The following is a 17,395-nucleotide window of genomic DNA, read 5'->3' on the forward strand; positions in this document are numbered from 1 at the left end:
ATCTACTCACTGCTAAATTAATGACTGTAGGCTGATGTATCACAGTATTAGCTTTCTTATAGCACCAGAGACCCAAACCAAATCCTGACCATGGCTGCTGTCCACGTAGAGTTTGCTCATTTTCCCTGTAACAACGTGGGGTTCTTCCAGGTATTCTGTTCCCTCCCTCATTCCGAGGATGGTTAGTTGGTCACTGTAACTTTCCCCAAGTGTGTAGTTGAGTGGTAGAATCTGGAAGGAATTGAATCAGAATCAGGTTTAATTTCACTGGCAATGTTGTGAAATATGTTGTTTTGTGGCAGCAGTACATTGTAATACATAATAAAAAAAACTATACATTACCTTAAAATAAAAGAGCAAAATTAGGCCATTTCTGCCATTAGAATTTTTAAATGATCCTCAAAATCGACGGACACTGGACAGCCGACTCAGGTCATGTGTGCAGTTCCCGTTTAAGAAAATGGAAGCAGGGAAGGCATGCCACTCTACAGGTACGATTGAAGCTCAGAGGCCTCAGATCCCCACTCCTGACTCTCCTGTGACGTGACCTCACTGAAATCTATCGAATGGTGAAAGGCCTTGATTGAGTGGATGAGAAGAGCATATTTCCTACAGTGGGAGAGTCTAAGACCAGAGGATGCAGCCTTAGAATAGAGGGGTGTCCTTTTAGAACAGAGATGAGGAGGAAATTCTTTAGCCAGAGACTGGTGAATCTGGAATTCATTGCCACAGGCAGCTGTGGAGGCCAGGTCTGTATGTATATGTAAGGCAGATTGTTGTGTATGTGACTGGTTACACAACAAAACTATAAATAAAAACACTAGAGACTGGAGCTAAGTTAACAGGGGTTTACTTACGGAACCCGAACTGAATGCATATATACAGATCAGTATGCACCTAATTGTGCATGCTCAGTAACATGTTACTACAACATAAAATAGTTCCATATTATACAGTAGGCTATATGGTACACAGACATTGCTAGATTCTTGATTGGTCAGGACATGAAAGAATAAGGGGAGAAAGCAGAAGATTGTGGCTGAGAGGGAAAATGGATCAGCCATGATGAAATGGCGTAGCAGACTTGAAGGGCCAAATGGCCTAATTCTGCTTCTATGTCTTATGATTTTAAAACGACGTTGCTTGCTGAAATACACATGGCTGTGACTGTAGATTTCAGCTGTAGTAGTTCCAGATGGGAATATTTGATGATTCCCATCACTGCTTATCAGCACCATCTTAGAAAATTGATGAGAATGTGAGGGAAAAGAGAATCAGAGTCAGGTTTAATATCACCGGTTTATGTCATGAAGCTTGTTAACTTTGTAGCAGCAGTAATGCAATACATGATAATATATTAAAAAGCTGAATTACAGTCATTATATGTGTATTTTAAACGTAAATTAAAATAAGTAAAAACAAATTTAAAAAGAAAGTTGTGAGGTAGTGTTCATTGGTTCAGTGTCCATTTAGAAATCGGACAGCAAAGGGGACGAAGCTGTCCCTGAATTGCTGAATGTGTGCCTTTAGGCTTCTGTACCTCCTTCCTGATGGTAGCAATGAGAAAAGGGCATGTCATGGTTGGTGGGGGTCCTTTTAGACGCTAACTTTCTGAGGCACTGGTCCTTGAAGATGACCTGGATACTATGAAAGCTGGTGCCTATGGCGGAGCTGGCTAATTATACAATTCTCTGCAGCTTACTCAATCCTGTGCAGTAGCCCCCGTTCCCCCCCTCCCCCCGTACTAGACAGAGATGTAGCCATTCAGAATGCCCTCTGGGGTACAGCTGTAGAAGTTTTCAAGTGTCTTAGGTTATAGATCAAATCTCCTCAAACTCCTAATGAAATATAGTCACTACCTTGCCTTCTTTATAGCTGCAGCAATATGTTAGGATTATGTCTGGAAGAATGGGATTAATGTCAGATTAGTGTAAGTGGGTTATTGATGGTCATCACAGATCTGGTTGGCTGAAGGGCCTGTTTCTGTGACTCTTCTGGCCTTTAAAAAAAATTCTTTTATCTCAACATGCAAGGCAACTTGAATTACATTGAACTGTATCGTCACACCATGGTCAAACTAAAAATAAATTATTTCCTGGAGCCTTTATCCCTTTAAGTATAAAACCAAGGTCTTGTGACCAACATACCACAAATATTCATGTCTTATCTCATTGCAGGATGAATAATGGCGTGCATTTATGTCAGAGATTGTCTTTTAATCTGGATCAGATAACCTTGAGATTAGTTTGGAATGTTACTACCAGCGATCAGTTTGTGGCCTTGGAGAACAAAGTGTTTTCCCTTTGCTTAGCCTGTGTTTGCTATGAACAGAGGAATTATGTAGACTTTTTCTGTGTAATTGGGGAAATCTGAGCAACTAGTGTATTACACTTCAAAAAACTGAAAGAAACACTTCACTGAAAGTAGAGATTACACTCAATATGACTGGTGTTACTGATAAATAACTGGCAATAAGAAGGGAAACTGAGGAAGGTAATATTAAGATCATAATTTCATTTCTAGGATTACTCTTTGTCCATCTTCTGTCAACAAGAGAGTTCCATAATTCTGATGCCTCTCTATCGGCCTTCTCCACAGTACATTGTTTGACATGATTGCTTGGGACAGCTGTACTTCCCCTCAGCTAAGGTGATCTGCCAATCTCAAGTCGTTTCCATCGTTAAAAACCCAGTAGTAAACCTTTAGCCTACCTATTACCCGCTGAAATTTAGAAGATTGAGGGGGGGATCTTATTGAAACGTATAAAATTCTAAAGGGATTGGGCAGGCTAGATGCAGGAAGATTGTTTCTGATGTTGGGGAAGTTCAGAACAAGGGGTCACAGTTTAAGGATAAAGGGGAAGCCTTTTAGGACCGAGATGAGGAAAAACTTCTTCACACAGAGAGTGGTGAATCTGTGGAATTCTCTGCCACAGGAAACAGTTGAGGCCGGTTCATTGGCTATATTTAAGAGGAAGTTAGATATGACCCTTGTGGCTAAAGGGATCAGGGGGTATGGAGAGAAAGCAGGTACAGGGTTTTGAGTTGGATGATCAGCCATGATCATACTGAATGGTGGTGCAGGCTCAAAGGGCCGAATGGCCTACTCCTGCACCTATTTTCTATGTTTCTATGAAATACTCTTCTCTCCTTTTCATGCCTGACTGACAGTTCTCATTCCTTTCTCCACCTCTGATAATGGTGCCTTTACATTCCTTGCAAGCTAAGGTATAAAGTAGTGAAGGAAGTCCTGTTCCCAACCGTTATGCATGTAGTAAACTGGGGGAGAAGGTACAGGAGCATCAAGACTAGGACTGCCAGGCTGGGTACAGCTCCTTCCTTCAGGCTAATGAATACTCTGCCAGCACTGAGATCTCACCACTAGGACTGCGAGCTGTTTACTGTACTGCTTAGTGTTTACTGTTTACCTGTGCTGCACTCTATATGCACTTTAAATTATATTTAATTAACTTATTTGTGGTAATACTTTGTTTTCTGTGCTGTGCGTTATAGACGTTTTGTGGGTGCCCTGCGGTCTGGAGTAATGTGTTGCCTTTGGTTGTAGGACAAACATGAACCTTAGCAAGCATCTGAACTTTGACCAGCTATTAACTTTGGTGTTATGGGATATTATGTTAATCTATTTCATTAATTATACCTTAATGTTTCAATCCAGTTTATGGTCCATTTTTATGGAGTAAGCATTACATTTTTTTGCAGACAATTTAACCTCTGAAAAACCTCTCCAAAAGTTGATGAGAACTTGGACAGGTCGATACCCAGAACCAAAGATGGATCCCATGAGCATCTGGGATGACATAATCACTAATCGGTATGGTCTTGGAATAGTTATTTCCACTTTATCAGCAATGAGTGATAATAACAGTTCCTGTGAAATAGATGTTAAACAGTGTTAATTTTATATACTGTAGCTAAGCTGATGTATGAAGTAAATTGAAAAATGTTCAAGGAGGTGAGAAGGCATGTTCCTTTCATATTGGAAATGGACGATTGGCACATCATCCACACATTAAAGATCATATATTTCTGGTATGTTGCTCACCTGACTACCAGCCAGCAAACTTGGGAATGATTCAGTTAACTGACATTAAACATTTAACAAAATAGTTAAGTACGGAGAGAGAAGAGAATGGAAGAATATGCTAACAGGGTGGGGTAAGATTGTATGGATGGATCGATATTGATCTGTTGATCAAATTGCCTTGTTGCTATGCTGAAAATTTTGTTTTTGCTGAACTTAAAAGGTTACTGGACTACAATTGTCTTTATATTTTTCATCACCTAAATAGATTTCAAAGGAAAATTACAGGGTTATTCTATGTTATGTTTTGCATATGTGATCACTCCTTGTTGTCAGTAAATTATTTTCTCCTCAGCTTTTACTGTGGACCTTTAGTGTCCCAGTTACAGTTATCACTGTATTCTATGGCATTATCTTCCAAAACAACCATTCAATAGAGAACATAATGCTGTTCTTACCAATGATTCTGCATTGGAAACAAGATTGGTGGCCTGGTTCTCTCAAAGGAGAACAATGTCAGCTACCTTGAATGAAGTAAAATTTGGCCTCCTTAATATCAGCTGCCACTTCTTCTGTGTTCTCTTGTTAGTGCTACCATCACTATCCTCAGGAGCTCACCACGAGGTCCAAGGCACTCTTCCTATCATGGTGACTTCCATAACTAATATTTAATCTGTTCAGTACAATTTTGTATAGCTGCTTTGATGAAAACCATTTCAGAAATCCCACCCCTGAACTATCAGATAAAGCAACAACAGATGCAGAATTTAAACTAAAAACTGCAGAGGCTGCAAACACTGAGCAGGTCAGGTAGCACCCGTGGAACAAGAAACAGAGTTTGAATTTCTCCCTCTCCCTCGATGCTGTAGGAGCAAGGGTGAATCACGGTTTGTGGATTGTGGACTCTAATTCACACTTATGATGTGTTCTTTCTGGTCGCTCTTTTTTTTGTTGCTACCTTTGCTCATTGTGGCCAAAAAGTTCAAAGGAACATCTAAACAAACCTGATGCATTTTGGAAACAAGTCTTGCAGACTGATGACGTTAAAATAGAACTTTTTGGCCGCAATGAGCAAAGGTACGTTTGGAGATAAAAAGGGTGCAGAGTTTCATGAAAAGAACACCTCTCCAGCTGTTAAGCATAGGGGTGGGTCGATCATGCTTTGGGCTTGTGTTGCAGCCAGTGGCACGGGGAACATTTACTGGTAGAGGGAAGAATGAATTCAATTAAATACCAACAAATTCTGGAAGCAAACATCACACCGTCTGTTTAAAAAAAAGCCGAAGATGGAAAGAGGATGGCTTCTACAACAGGTTAATGATACTAAACACACCTCAAAATCCACAATGGATATCTCAGGAGGCGCAAGCTGAAGGTTTTGCCGTGGCCCTCACAGTTCCCTGACCTAAACATGATCGAGAATCTGTGGTGTTATGCCGTTGGCCCCCTCCTTTGTGAAAATCGCAAGAACTCTAGTTAAGGGGGGTCAACTGACCCAAGAGAGAGAGACGTGCGAAAGACCACGTTCTCCCAAGAAGCAGAATAAAAGTGACTTTGACTATTGTCTCATGGAGACCACCTGAAAAGCCCTCGGGCAAAGTGGGCTGGTTGAGAGAGAGATCGCATTACCTGCAACTTGATTGACACCTGCGATCCCGTGAAGAAGTATAAAGGCGGGTCTGAGGGGAGGACCCTCAGATGCACCAAGGAAACACACGAAGGAGAAACGCTAGAAATCCTGCGACAGCGTTTTAATAGCTATAGCCGGTGGTGGGGTTCGTGTGCGTCCTTCCCTTGCCTGGGATTGGCGACTTCACCACGGAAGACGGCCTAGCTACAGGGGAAGCCACAGATGAGAGTCCATTCCCCCAACGAGACTTCCGACTACCTCCTACAGGTTGGAAAACCTGTCGGGTAAATGCTTCATGTTCTCTGTCTTTCTAACTAAAAGTGCACCAACGCAACACTTCCGCCGGCAACTAAGTGAAACTGCCGTGATCTAAAAGACTTTTAGATATCCAGTGAACGATATAAAATCTACATTACCCCTAGACGACGATCGAGCTTGTGTTTTGAATGATTATTATTACACCGGTGTTTTAGATTGAGTTTTGATGATCTGAATGTTTTGTATTAACCATACGTTTGTGCCCTTGTTGAATAAAACGGTTGAAAATAGTAGCATCCGACTCAGCTGATCCATCTATCTTTGCTGGTAAGTTACCTGGTTACGGGGTTTACGTAACAAGTGGGGTTCTCGTCCCGGATTTGAAACCAAACGGGAGGGTCAGTGAATCGGGCTGTAAGTCCAAACTTAAATCTGGTTACGCAGGTAGCCAGACGGGAAACCAGCAAAGATGGATGTGCAGGAATTTAGGAGAAACCCGACGGTAGAGGCGCTATGGAAGGCTACAAAATCAGACTTGGTAAATTTGGCGCAGGCATTAGACCTCACAGCAGTGAAGCCAGCAATGAAAAAGCAGGAAGTGCGAAGGGTCATACAACAGCATTACGTTGGGAAGAAGGTGTTTGCAGCTGAGGATTTGGAAAATATTCCCGAAAGGAGATTAGTGAGTGGGACAAATCAGGCAGAGGTGGAGAAAGCAAGGCTGGAACATGAGTTTAAAATAAAGCAGCTAGAAGTAGAAGCAGCTGAGAAGGCTGCAGAGAGAGAAGCTGAGAGAGCTGAGAGGGAAAAAGAAGCCGAGAGAGCTGAGAGGGAAAAAGAAGCCGAGAGAGCTGAGAGGGAAAAAGAAGCCGAGAGAGCCGCACAGGAAAGGGCTGTGGAAAGAGAGCATGTGTTCAAACTAAAGCAGCTAGAAGCAGAAGCAGAAGAGAAAGAGAAACAAAGGAACCATGAATTGGAGCTGGACAGGCGAAAGCAAGAGCGAAGAACTCAAGGGGAAGAGAGAGAGGAGGGGTTTGATATTAGTCGGGCGTTGAGGTTGGTCCCCCCGTTCGAGGAGACGGATGTTGATAGTTATTTCTTGCTCTTTGAAAAGGTGGCAGGGAATCAGCAGTGGCCCAGAGAGCAATGGGTGGCGTTGTTACAAAGTGTGTTACGAGGAAAAGCACAGCGGGTATATGCCGCGCTGCCCCCGGAAAGGGACGGAAATTATGCTCAAGTAAAGGAGGCCATTCTCCGAGGTTACGAGTTAGTACCTGAGGCGTATAGACAAAGGTTCCGAAATTTAAAAAGAGGGTGGAATCAAACGTATACCGAGCTAGCCCATGAGAAGGGTGTGCTCTTGGACCGTTGGTGCACAGCTGAAAAGGTGGCCGAGAACTATGGGCGTCTCAGGGAGTTAGTTTTGATTGAGGAATTTAAAGGTTGCGTTCCGGAAGAGATCCGAATGTATTTAAATGAGAGGACGAATCAGTCCATCTCAGAGATGGCTAGGCTCGCAGATGAATATGCCCTAACCCACAAGACAAAGTTTTCCTCGCCAAAAAGTTACCCGAGAGACCGTCGGAATGGTAGGGAAAGTCCGCCGGCTAAGGGAGAAACTCCGCCGGGAGCTAGCACAAAAAGTGAGGATAACAGACAGGAAACCTGGAGATCTCCTGGTTTAAACTGTTTTAATTGTGGAAAGGTGGGACATATTGCATCAAAATGCTTTGCTCCGAGAAAGGAGCCAGAGAGGGAGAGAGCAGCGACCCCTATCGGGCGTGCAGTGGTAATCAGGAAGTTGACAAGAGGGCCTCAGGTAGATGGAGTACCGGAGGGGCGGGAGACATTTAGTTCCGAAGGAACCGTGTCTTTGAGGGAAGGGGACCCCCCCATCCCCGTACGAATTTGGAGAGACACGTGGGCGGAACTATCGTTAATTAGCCGTAATGTGTTAAATTTCGGCCCTCGGACGGGGGAGGTTGCCCTGAGAGGAATCGGGAACCAGACCGCGGTCGTGCCTTTGCATAGGGTCTTTCTCGATTGCGAGTTGGTGTCGGGACCTGTGGAGCTAGGAGTCCTGCCGGAGTTACCGGGGGAGGGCGTGGACCTCCTGTTGGGTAATGACCTCGCGGGTGGGAAGATCGGAACCACCCTGATAGTTGAGGCCCCGCCCATGGAGTCCCCGAGCTATCGCGCATGCGCGGTCACTCGCAGCCTGTCGAGAGCGGCGGCTGGGACAGCGCGCAGTTTGAAATTGGCCCAGACGTTTTTACCGACCCTACACCACGAGGGTTCAGAGGGTGGTAAAACGGAAGGTAGTAAAGTAAAAGGGGGTAAGGGCGAGGAGATAGCTCCCCCCTTAGTGAAGAGAAAGGTCCTAGAGGTAGGAAATAAAGATGAGAAACGGATAAAGCTGTTAAAACGTCCAGAGTTGGACGTGGTTGATCTGTCTGGTTTGGCAGAATTGTTTGGAGAAGTTGAGAGTTCTAAAGATGTTCTCGATGGTCCCGAGAGTGAAATGAGGGCAGTCTTAGAGGAGAAGGGTATCCTTGCTGTGGAGAAGTCAGCTGACATGGCCGAGGAGGTTGTTTCAGCTCGCAGGGTTGCGCCTTCCCCAACAGGGGGCTGCCTGGAGAGTTACTGGAAGGAGGGGGGGACGTTAGAAGTTGAAAAAGGTACGGGTGTTGAAAACCTGGAAGAGGCCAATGTCCCGTTTGAGTGTGTCCAAGATGGGGATACACATGGTGCTGAACCTAGTCACGGAACTCAAGGGAAAGGGGGATGTGTAGTTCCCAAATTGAATGAAGAAAATTTAAAGGCTGGACTGATATCAAAAGCAGCAACCAGGCTACAGAGACAATGGCTTGGTACCACAAAGCCTGTGAATCAATTACAGGTTGAGTTGGAAGGTAAAGGGGCCCCACACGCTATTGTTATTCCAGAGTGTGGTGTGAAAAGGCAGAATTTGAAATGCTGTCTGAACAAAGCGAGATCGCTTGCGGATCTTAAATTGGAAACTAATAGCATGACGGGTCCTGAAGAGAAAAACGACAAATTGCCTAAAATTAAGGAATTGGGTGGTCTAAGTTTGGAACACGCTGATAAAATAACTCCTATGAAAGGAGCGGGCGAAAGCCTATTTCGCCAGGGTGCCCAAGATCGCCACGAGGGAATTAACCGGAAAAAAGGCGAGGGTTAATGGGGACGCGATTTTTAAAATAGCAGAAGCCGGTTTTAAGGGATTTTGACAAAGTATGTGAATAATAAAGACAACACCCATGGAAGCTTGACTGTTAAGTTTGAAAGTAGCATAAAAATTTGTCTTTTGCATGAACCTTTGTAGATGTATGTAAGCTAAGATCACACCTCCTTAGTTATGTTGCTGAAGAAAGCAAATAAATAAGGTGGTTATTGAGCTGAAGTTTGATGCTACCAGGCGTTAGTATGGCACATGAGGTTAAGGTATTAAAGAAAAGGGGCACTGTACTTGTTACCTGTTTAGATACTGACTTGAATGTATAACAGTAGTACTCTGTGAAGAGAAAAGCTTGTGTAGTATGTAGATTCAAAAAAAAAATTCCTGTGTCAACCTGTTTTTAACCGCTGGTTAAAAACCCATTATGGGGGGAGGTGTTATGCCGTTGGCCCCCTCCTTTGTGAAAATCGCAAGAACTCTAGTTAAGGGGGGTCAACTGACCCAAGAGAGAGAGACGTGCGAAAGACCACGTTCTCCCAAGAAGCAGAATAAAAGTGACTTTGACTATTGTCTCATGGAGACCACCTGAAAAGCCCTCAGGCAAAGTGGGCTGGTTGAGAGAGAGATCGCATTACCTGCAACTTGATTGACACCTGCGATCCCGTGAAGAAGTATAAAGGCGGGTCTGAGGGGAGGACCCTCAGATGCACCAAGGAAACATACGAAGGAGAAACGCTAGAAATCCTGCAACAGCGTTTTAATAGCTATAGCCGGTGGTGGGGTTCGTGTGCGTCCTTCCCTTGCCTGGGATTGGCGACTTCACCACGGAAGACGGCCTAGCTACAGGGGAAGCCACAGATGAGAGTCCATTCCCCCAACGAGACTTCCGACTACCTCCTACAGGTTGGAAAACCTGTCGGGTAAATGCTTCATGTTCTCTGTCTTTCTAACTAAAAGTGCACCAACGCAACACTTCCGCCGGCAACTAAGTGAAACTGCCGTGATCTAAAAGACTTTTAGATATCCAGTGAACGATATAAAATCTACATTACCCCTAGACGACGATCGAGCTTGTGTTTTGAATGATTATTATTACACCGGTGTTTTAGATTGAGTTTTGATGAAATGAATGTTTTGTATTAACCATACGTTTGTGCCCTTGTTGAATAAAACGGTTGAAAATAGTAGCATCCGACTCAGCTGATCCATCTATCTTTGCTGGTAAGTTACCTGGTTACGGGGTTTACGTAACAGTGGATAGACCTTAAAAGATCAGTGCATGCAAGACAGCCCAAGAATCTCACAGAACTAGAATCCTTTTGCAAGGAAGAATGGGCGAAAATCCCCCAAACAAGAATTGAAAGACTCTTAGCTGGCTACAAAAAGCATTTACAAGCTGTGATTCTTGCCAAAGGGGGTGTTACTAAGTATTGACCATACAGGGTGCCCAAACTTTTGCTTTGAGCCCTTTTCCTTTTTTGTTATTTTGAAACTGTAAAATATGGAAATAAAAAAAGTAATCTTGCTTCAAATATTAAAGAAATGTGTCATCTTTAACTTTATGCCTTTTGGAAATCAGTTCATCTTTTACTCGTTTAGCTACTCACAGTAACAGAAATTTTGACCGGGGTGCCCAGATCTTTGCATGCCACTGTATCTTTGTCATTTTTCCCAATCTATCTGAATCCTTCTGCAGACTCTCAGCTTCCTCATGCTACTTGCCCCTCCACATAGCTTCATGTCATCTGCAAACTTGGCCACCAAGCCATTGATTCTGTTATCCAAATCGTTGGCATATAATGTGAAAAGAAGCAGTCCCAATACCGACCCCCTGTAGAACACTTCTCACCAGCAGCCAATCAAAATAGGTCCCCTTTATTCCCTCTCTTTGCCTCCTACCAGTCAACCAATATTCTATTCATGATGGTGTCTTTCCAGTAATACTATGGGCTCTTATCTTGTTAAGCATGTATAGCACCTTGTAAAAGCCTTCTGAAAATCCAAATAAACAACGTCCACTGACTCTACTTTGTCTATCCTGCCCATTATTTCCTCAAAGAATTCTAACAGATTTGTCAGGCAAGATTTCCTCTTAAGGAAACCATACTGACTTTGGCCTACTTTATCATGTGCTACTAAGTACTTCAAAACATCATCCTTAATAATAGACTCCAAAATCTTCCCAACCACTGAAGTCAGGCTAACTGACCTATAATTTCCTTTCTTCTGCCTCTCTCCCTTCTTAAAGAATGGAATGACATTTGCAATTTTCTGGTCTTCCAGAACCAAGTAATTCTTGAAAGATCATTACCAATACCTCCACAATCTCTTCAGCTACCTCTTTCAAAACGCTGGGGTGTAGACCATCTTGTTCAGTGGATTTATCTACCTTTAGACCTTTCATCTTCCCAAGCACCTTCTCCCTAGTTACAGCAATTGCACTCACCTCTCCCTGCTGACTGTCTCAAGTTTCCAGCATACTGGTGTCTTTCACAGTGAAGACTGACACAAAACACTTAAGTTCATCCATCATCCCATTACCCCCACTGCTTCCTCTCCAGCATTATTTTCAAGCGGTCCAATATCCACTCACGTGTCTTTTTTGCTCTTTAGATGTCCTTTTTGATATTATTGGCTAGCTTACTTTCATATTTTGTCTTTTCTCTCCTTATGGTTATTTTAGTTGCCCTCTGTTGGCTTTACACTAATTTTTGCTATTTTGTATGTGCTCTATTTTACTTTTATACTGTCTTCCTCCGTTACTCATCCTCCATTTAGAATACTCCTTCATCTTTGGGATGTACCTATCCTACACCTTCCAAATTGCCCCCATAAACTCCAGCCACTGCTGTTCTGCCATCATCTCTGTTAGAGCCCTGATGAGTTGAATTGAAATGGGTGGCTACCCATTGCCAAGATCCTGCTTTTTGTATTGGACTCAGCAAAGGCACTTGATGTAGTGGTGTTTTAATCTGCATTGGGTCTCACCAGGACCACAAGACATGGTCCTGACAAGCTCAGTGCAAGTTTAATTTATTCAAATTTATTGCTTAGTACAGGATCTTAGATTCAAAGTCAGGAAAAGTCCTTCAGCCCAGTGAGCCACAGTAATCCCATTTTATTCTGCTGCATTCTGATCAATTCTTTCCCCCACCCCACCCCACCCCCCAAACCCGTTTCTCCTACTAACCCACGCAATAGAGGAAATTTATCAGTGGCTAATTAGCTAACCAACCAGTACATCTTTGAGATTTGTGAGGAAACCTGCATGGTAACTGGGAGAATGTGAAATCTTCACACAGACAGCTTCAGAGGTGAGGACTGAACATGCTTCACTGAATCTGTGAGGCATCAGATCAACCAGCTGTACCAAGGTGCCCATAGAGTCAGAAAGAGAATATGCTGATGAGGGTTTACCAATCTTAAGTCAGGTGGCATCCAGGACCTGAATTGCGTTAGCATAATTGAACAAGTGTGGCCTATCTGCGGACTGACAGAAAGACTTTAGAAAATTAAACAACTGCAAATACACTGTTGTAGCCTTCTCAGAATCAGCCTGACCAGTCAAAAAAAACCTGACCTCAGACAAGCCCCTCTCACCCAAAGTCGATCTGATCTGAATTGGCATTCTTGACATTGCCATGGGTGGTAACAAACATCCACTAGCATGACCTCACCTTTCATTTTGTGCCATAAATGATCATTTTATATGTTGCAGCTGTTTCTTCCTTGACAAGATTAAGGAGCGGTTGTCGTTTCCTCAAGCTGATGACAGTATGGAGGTAGATGACGAGGGAGCTGGTGTTCAGATGGAAGTGGACAGAGAAGAGGAAGATATTAACATGGCCATTAGAGACTGTAAATTTAACATGAAGTTAAAAATGTTAGAAAGTGCAAGCAAACAGGTATGCAGCTGTTTCTGTTATCTGTTGATTAAACTCAGTGCACGTACAATCAGTAATTGATGAATAATTATGTGTGGATAATCTTGACAGCAGTATCATTGAAGTGTCAGTGTCAATTGTTCAGATGACACAGAAGTGATTAGAATATTGGATGAGTATATGCCACGTTTCCAGTTTCTAACTGGCAGTCATTGTTCCTATTGCCCTGGTGGGTGCCAAGCCTTGTTTCTTTTGGTCAAATAACCAGCTCGACCTCACAGTGGAAGGTTATCTGTGAATAGTGATCACCTGGGTAATGTTCCAATGGCAACAGTGTAGAAAGGATCAGTTTACATGCGGAAAAGAAGTACACTAACAAAAACTACATGCCTGATGCAAAAGATTGGAAGCTGTTAAATTACAAGTATTTTATGTTTTTATGTCCAATTTGTATTTTTATGGTTGAAATGCATTGCGATTATATATTTAAAATTGTAACCGATTATTACATTTGTAAATTGTTTTATTACAGTGAAGAACTTTCTTTCATGCCATCTATACAGATTATTTCACTTTAACAGTGCCTTGATGTAGAATAAGAGAAAGCAATAGTAGAATGGAGAATAAAGTTCTACTGTTACGAAGAAAGGGCAGTGCAGGCTGACAATAAGATGAAAGGCGTAACAAGGTAGACTATGAGGTCAAGAAACAATCTTATTGTGCGAGGTAACTATTCTTATAACAGCGGAATAGAAGCTGTCCTTGAACCAGGTGTTAGTTGATACCAGCCTTTTGTATCATCTGCCTGATGTGAGGAGGAACAGAAGAGAATGCCCAAGGTGGGTGGGGTCTTTGATTACATTGGTGGATTAACTGAAGCAGCAATAAGTGTAGTCAAAAGTCCATGTATAGTAAGGCCCTTCAGCACACAATATTGTGTCAACTTATTGACCTATTCCAAAATTAATGAACCCTTCCCTCTCACGTCACCCTCTCATCCATGAGAGCTTCTGATGTCTGTGTTTCACCACCACTCCTGGCAGCAATTTCCATGCACCCACTGCTCTCGCCTCAGACATCCCTTGTAGACTTTCCTCCAAACCTTTCCCACCATGACAATTCCTTACCATCAGGAAACTTACTTTTTCAGTTTTGTTTTGAAATTTTTTAAAATCTAATTTCTATATTTCAGAACAACTTCTCAGTGTCGACAAAACTACTGAAAGAACTGTTAAAGGAGTCCTACGCCAGAGATGACTGGAGAGTAAAATGGATCCATGGTTACAGCCGATACAGACACAGGAACAGTCTGAATTTGGGGGGAGCCGAGCAGATTAAAACAGTGATGAAGAATATCCCTTTGTTGGGTAATGAACAACAGGCCCCTCTCAATGCCATGGCAACTGAAATGCCAGTCTATGAAAACTCTGATGCTTTCCTCAATAGACACATTTCACATAAAAATATCATCTCTTTCAGCTGACATGCAAAAATTTGTTTACTGGTTTGTGGTATCACTTTGACTTCACCAAGTTCCAGGAAAATTTCGAAGTAGAGTAATATAATTAAGGAATGGTTTATTGACAACAACAACAAATTACTTGTTCATAAGCAAAAGAGGAAATGAAAAAGGTGGATATTGTTTAAAAAGAGGAAAGAATAAACTGAGTCACTGCAACCAGTTCACTTGGGGGACTGGGAGTGGGAAATTATTGGAGTCAATTCCCAGGGATAGTATGTCATTTAGAAAGTCACTGATTAGCCTTAAGAAGTCACCAAGGTCAGGTCTGATTATGTCTTCTGAGGGGGCGAGCAAGCTAGGTTGATGAAGATAGTGTGTTTGATGTAGTTTGATTTCAGCATGGTCTTTTGTAGAGGTTGTAGAGAAAATTCAAAGTCCATAGGATCCAAGGGATTGCAGAATGTTGTATCCAAAGTTGGCTCAGTAGCAGGGAGACCTTTCACCCAGCTCATTTGCAATCAAGCTTTTCACCCTGCACTCCAACTTTAAGCTACATCCGCACTACGCCAGATGAATCCGTAACCGAAGCTTTTTCTCTTCGTTTTTACCCTCCATCCACACTAAAACGGTGTTTTCGTCCCCCGAAACCGGAGCTTTTCAGAAACGCTTTCCAGGGTGGGTATTTTTGAAACGCTATTCGGGCAGATCATTGTGGACGGGGTAACCGGAGACTTTTGAAAATGCTATCAGACGGCAGTGCGCTATTTCATTGTTTTCTTGATAACAACTTCAGAGCAGACGGCAAAGAGACTGAAGCCAGAAGAGTTAGAAATGTACTCACCAAATACTTTGACCCATAACTTACTTAATAAATAAGTATACTGTACTCACTTTGCCCTGTTTTCTGTCCTTGCTCGTATGAAGGTGGTTTACTTATTTATGCAAGTACTTCTCTGACAATAGATGTGTAACAGCCTAATGTAATATTGTTTGGAAATACAAGATAACACTGATGCAGGCATGTTTTATACATTTAACAAGGTGCTCTATTACAGTAAGTTACTCACTAACTCACTAATAAGTTACTCACTAACAGAGTTAGTGAGTTTTTCAATGTTCGTCGTCAGCCGGGTCAATCTGTCCGTGAACTCCCTGCCGGTTGTCGCCATACGCTCCAGTATTTGTTTTTTTTTTACTTTTAAGTTCTCCTGCGTGAAAGCCAACAGCTGTCCGTCGTTTTAAGTTTTTCTAGTCTGTAACTACACAAACACGCACTTTTATGACGAGATTTGACATCAAACATGTTGCTTGTTTTTGGTAGATGTGTCCTGCGCATGCGCAGTAGGAGAAGATTCGCCGAAATCTCCGTTTCAGTGTGGATAGAGATATTTTCAACAACGCATATCGTTTTTACGCGAAACCGACGTTTTCAAAATTAACCGGTCTAGTGTAGATATAGCCTCAAGCTGTCTGCCCATACCCTCCCCCCCACCCCCCCCCCCCCCACCAACTTTTCCAAAGCTCAAACAGCTACTGACTGCATTTCAGTAGGGAAGATATCCTTGAGAAAAATGCTGAGCATTCACATAGATTTAATCTAAGTACTTTGATTTTGATTGGTATGGAGATAATGGGCTCGACTGGCCTCCTGTGCCATAACATTTCATGATTCAAATGCTCTCAGTAAAGGCACTGTAAGTCTCCCAGTAATGGCACAATGAATGCACTTTGTAACACCTAGTTTAACACTGTACTCGTTCTCCGTCTTTAATAATTGTTGAACTTTGATGTATATCGTTAAAGTAGCTAATGCATTGGATACTCAGTCACTTCTGAAGCAAGTTAAGGTCATTGTAACATTTAGTCAGGACATGAGAATCTAAACATCTCCTTGTTACAGTTGAAACTAAGGTGGAATATCTAAACGCACACCGGCATGTTCTCAGAGATCAGAACACTTTGCTTGGTACAACCTACCACATTATGGCTAATGCTCTGGCTAAAGATCCGTCGTGTTTTCAGCACATTGGAGAGGATCAGCTGAGAGAAGTCATAAGGTTTTCTGAATCCACCAGTGATGACGTAGCACAGGTAGGAAATCATCCCTAACTCTAGCAACAGGATGTGCAAATACCTTTGTTGATTGAAGCTCATCTGGAAATGTGACTTGTTTTGCTTCAGGTTACAATTGGATTGTACAGAAAGGCTTATAAATACCTCCAAAATTCTGTTAAAAAGACTGAAGAGGAGTTGCAGTCTCTTTCTGAAGAATATGTTGCAACAGCAGGAGTAATTGAGGCCTACATGAATTTGGCAACTTTCTGTGACAAGTGTCTACGTGAAGAAGAAGAAAGTGAAAACAGTAAGCCCACAAGAAAGTTTGTAATAACTTAATTCTCTCTCTACAGATGCACTTCTGTGTGCTGACAGTGGGTAGTCAGTAGAACATAGATCTTGTTTGGTGACTGGGGTTCTCAGATTTTTATCTACCTATTTCTCGCCAATTGGGTACCCCAACCTTTAATTTTGCCACCATTAACAATCCTGTGTTTGGCTGCTAAGACTCTGAACTTTGGAAAACTCTTCCTAAAATACTCCCATTATCTGGTGTGGTCTCTCAGTCACTCCATCCACCACCTTTAAGTTGCTCCTTAAACCATATTTGTCATATGCTATAATATTTGCCAAATGGCTTAGTACTCAATTCTGATTGATAGCACAAGTGTCTTAATGCGTCAAATGCATATAAATACCACTTGCTGTTGAGACCACCGTGTATCTAAATTCAGTTATTTTGCTGCCAAATTCTATTAATACAATTATTTAATTTATTTTATGATTGAAGTGTTTTGGTGTTTTTATTTCAATAGATTCTTTTTTCTCCTCCTTAGTTAGATATTCTGTTAAGTCATTTATCAACA

The 17,395-nt window shown here is 42.4% G+C and overlaps 1 protein-coding gene across 1 annotated transcript in view; it reads left to right on the forward strand.

The window, feature by feature from the left end:
- The window catches only part of prkdc (protein kinase, DNA-activated, catalytic subunit), a 236,238-nt gene that overhangs the window by 184,722 nt on the left and 34,121 nt on the right, over positions 1-17,395 (forward strand). Inside the window, exons 68-72 of the mRNA XM_073042713.1 lie at positions 3,720-3,831; positions 12,847-13,033; positions 14,205-14,379; positions 16,375-16,565; positions 16,656-16,836. Of these exons, the coding sequence (XP_072898814.1) occupies positions 3,720-3,831; positions 12,847-13,033; positions 14,205-14,379; positions 16,375-16,565; positions 16,656-16,836 (846 nt within the window). The remainder of the gene's footprint in view (positions 1-3,719; positions 3,832-12,846; positions 13,034-14,204; positions 14,380-16,374; positions 16,566-16,655; positions 16,837-17,395) is intronic.

The sequence above is a fragment of the Hemitrygon akajei genome, chromosome 1 (assembly GCF_048418815.1).
Source record: "Hemitrygon akajei chromosome 1, sHemAka1.3, whole genome shotgun sequence".
NCBI classification, from domain to species: Eukaryota; Metazoa; Chordata; class Chondrichthyes; order Myliobatiformes; family Dasyatidae; genus Hemitrygon; species Hemitrygon akajei.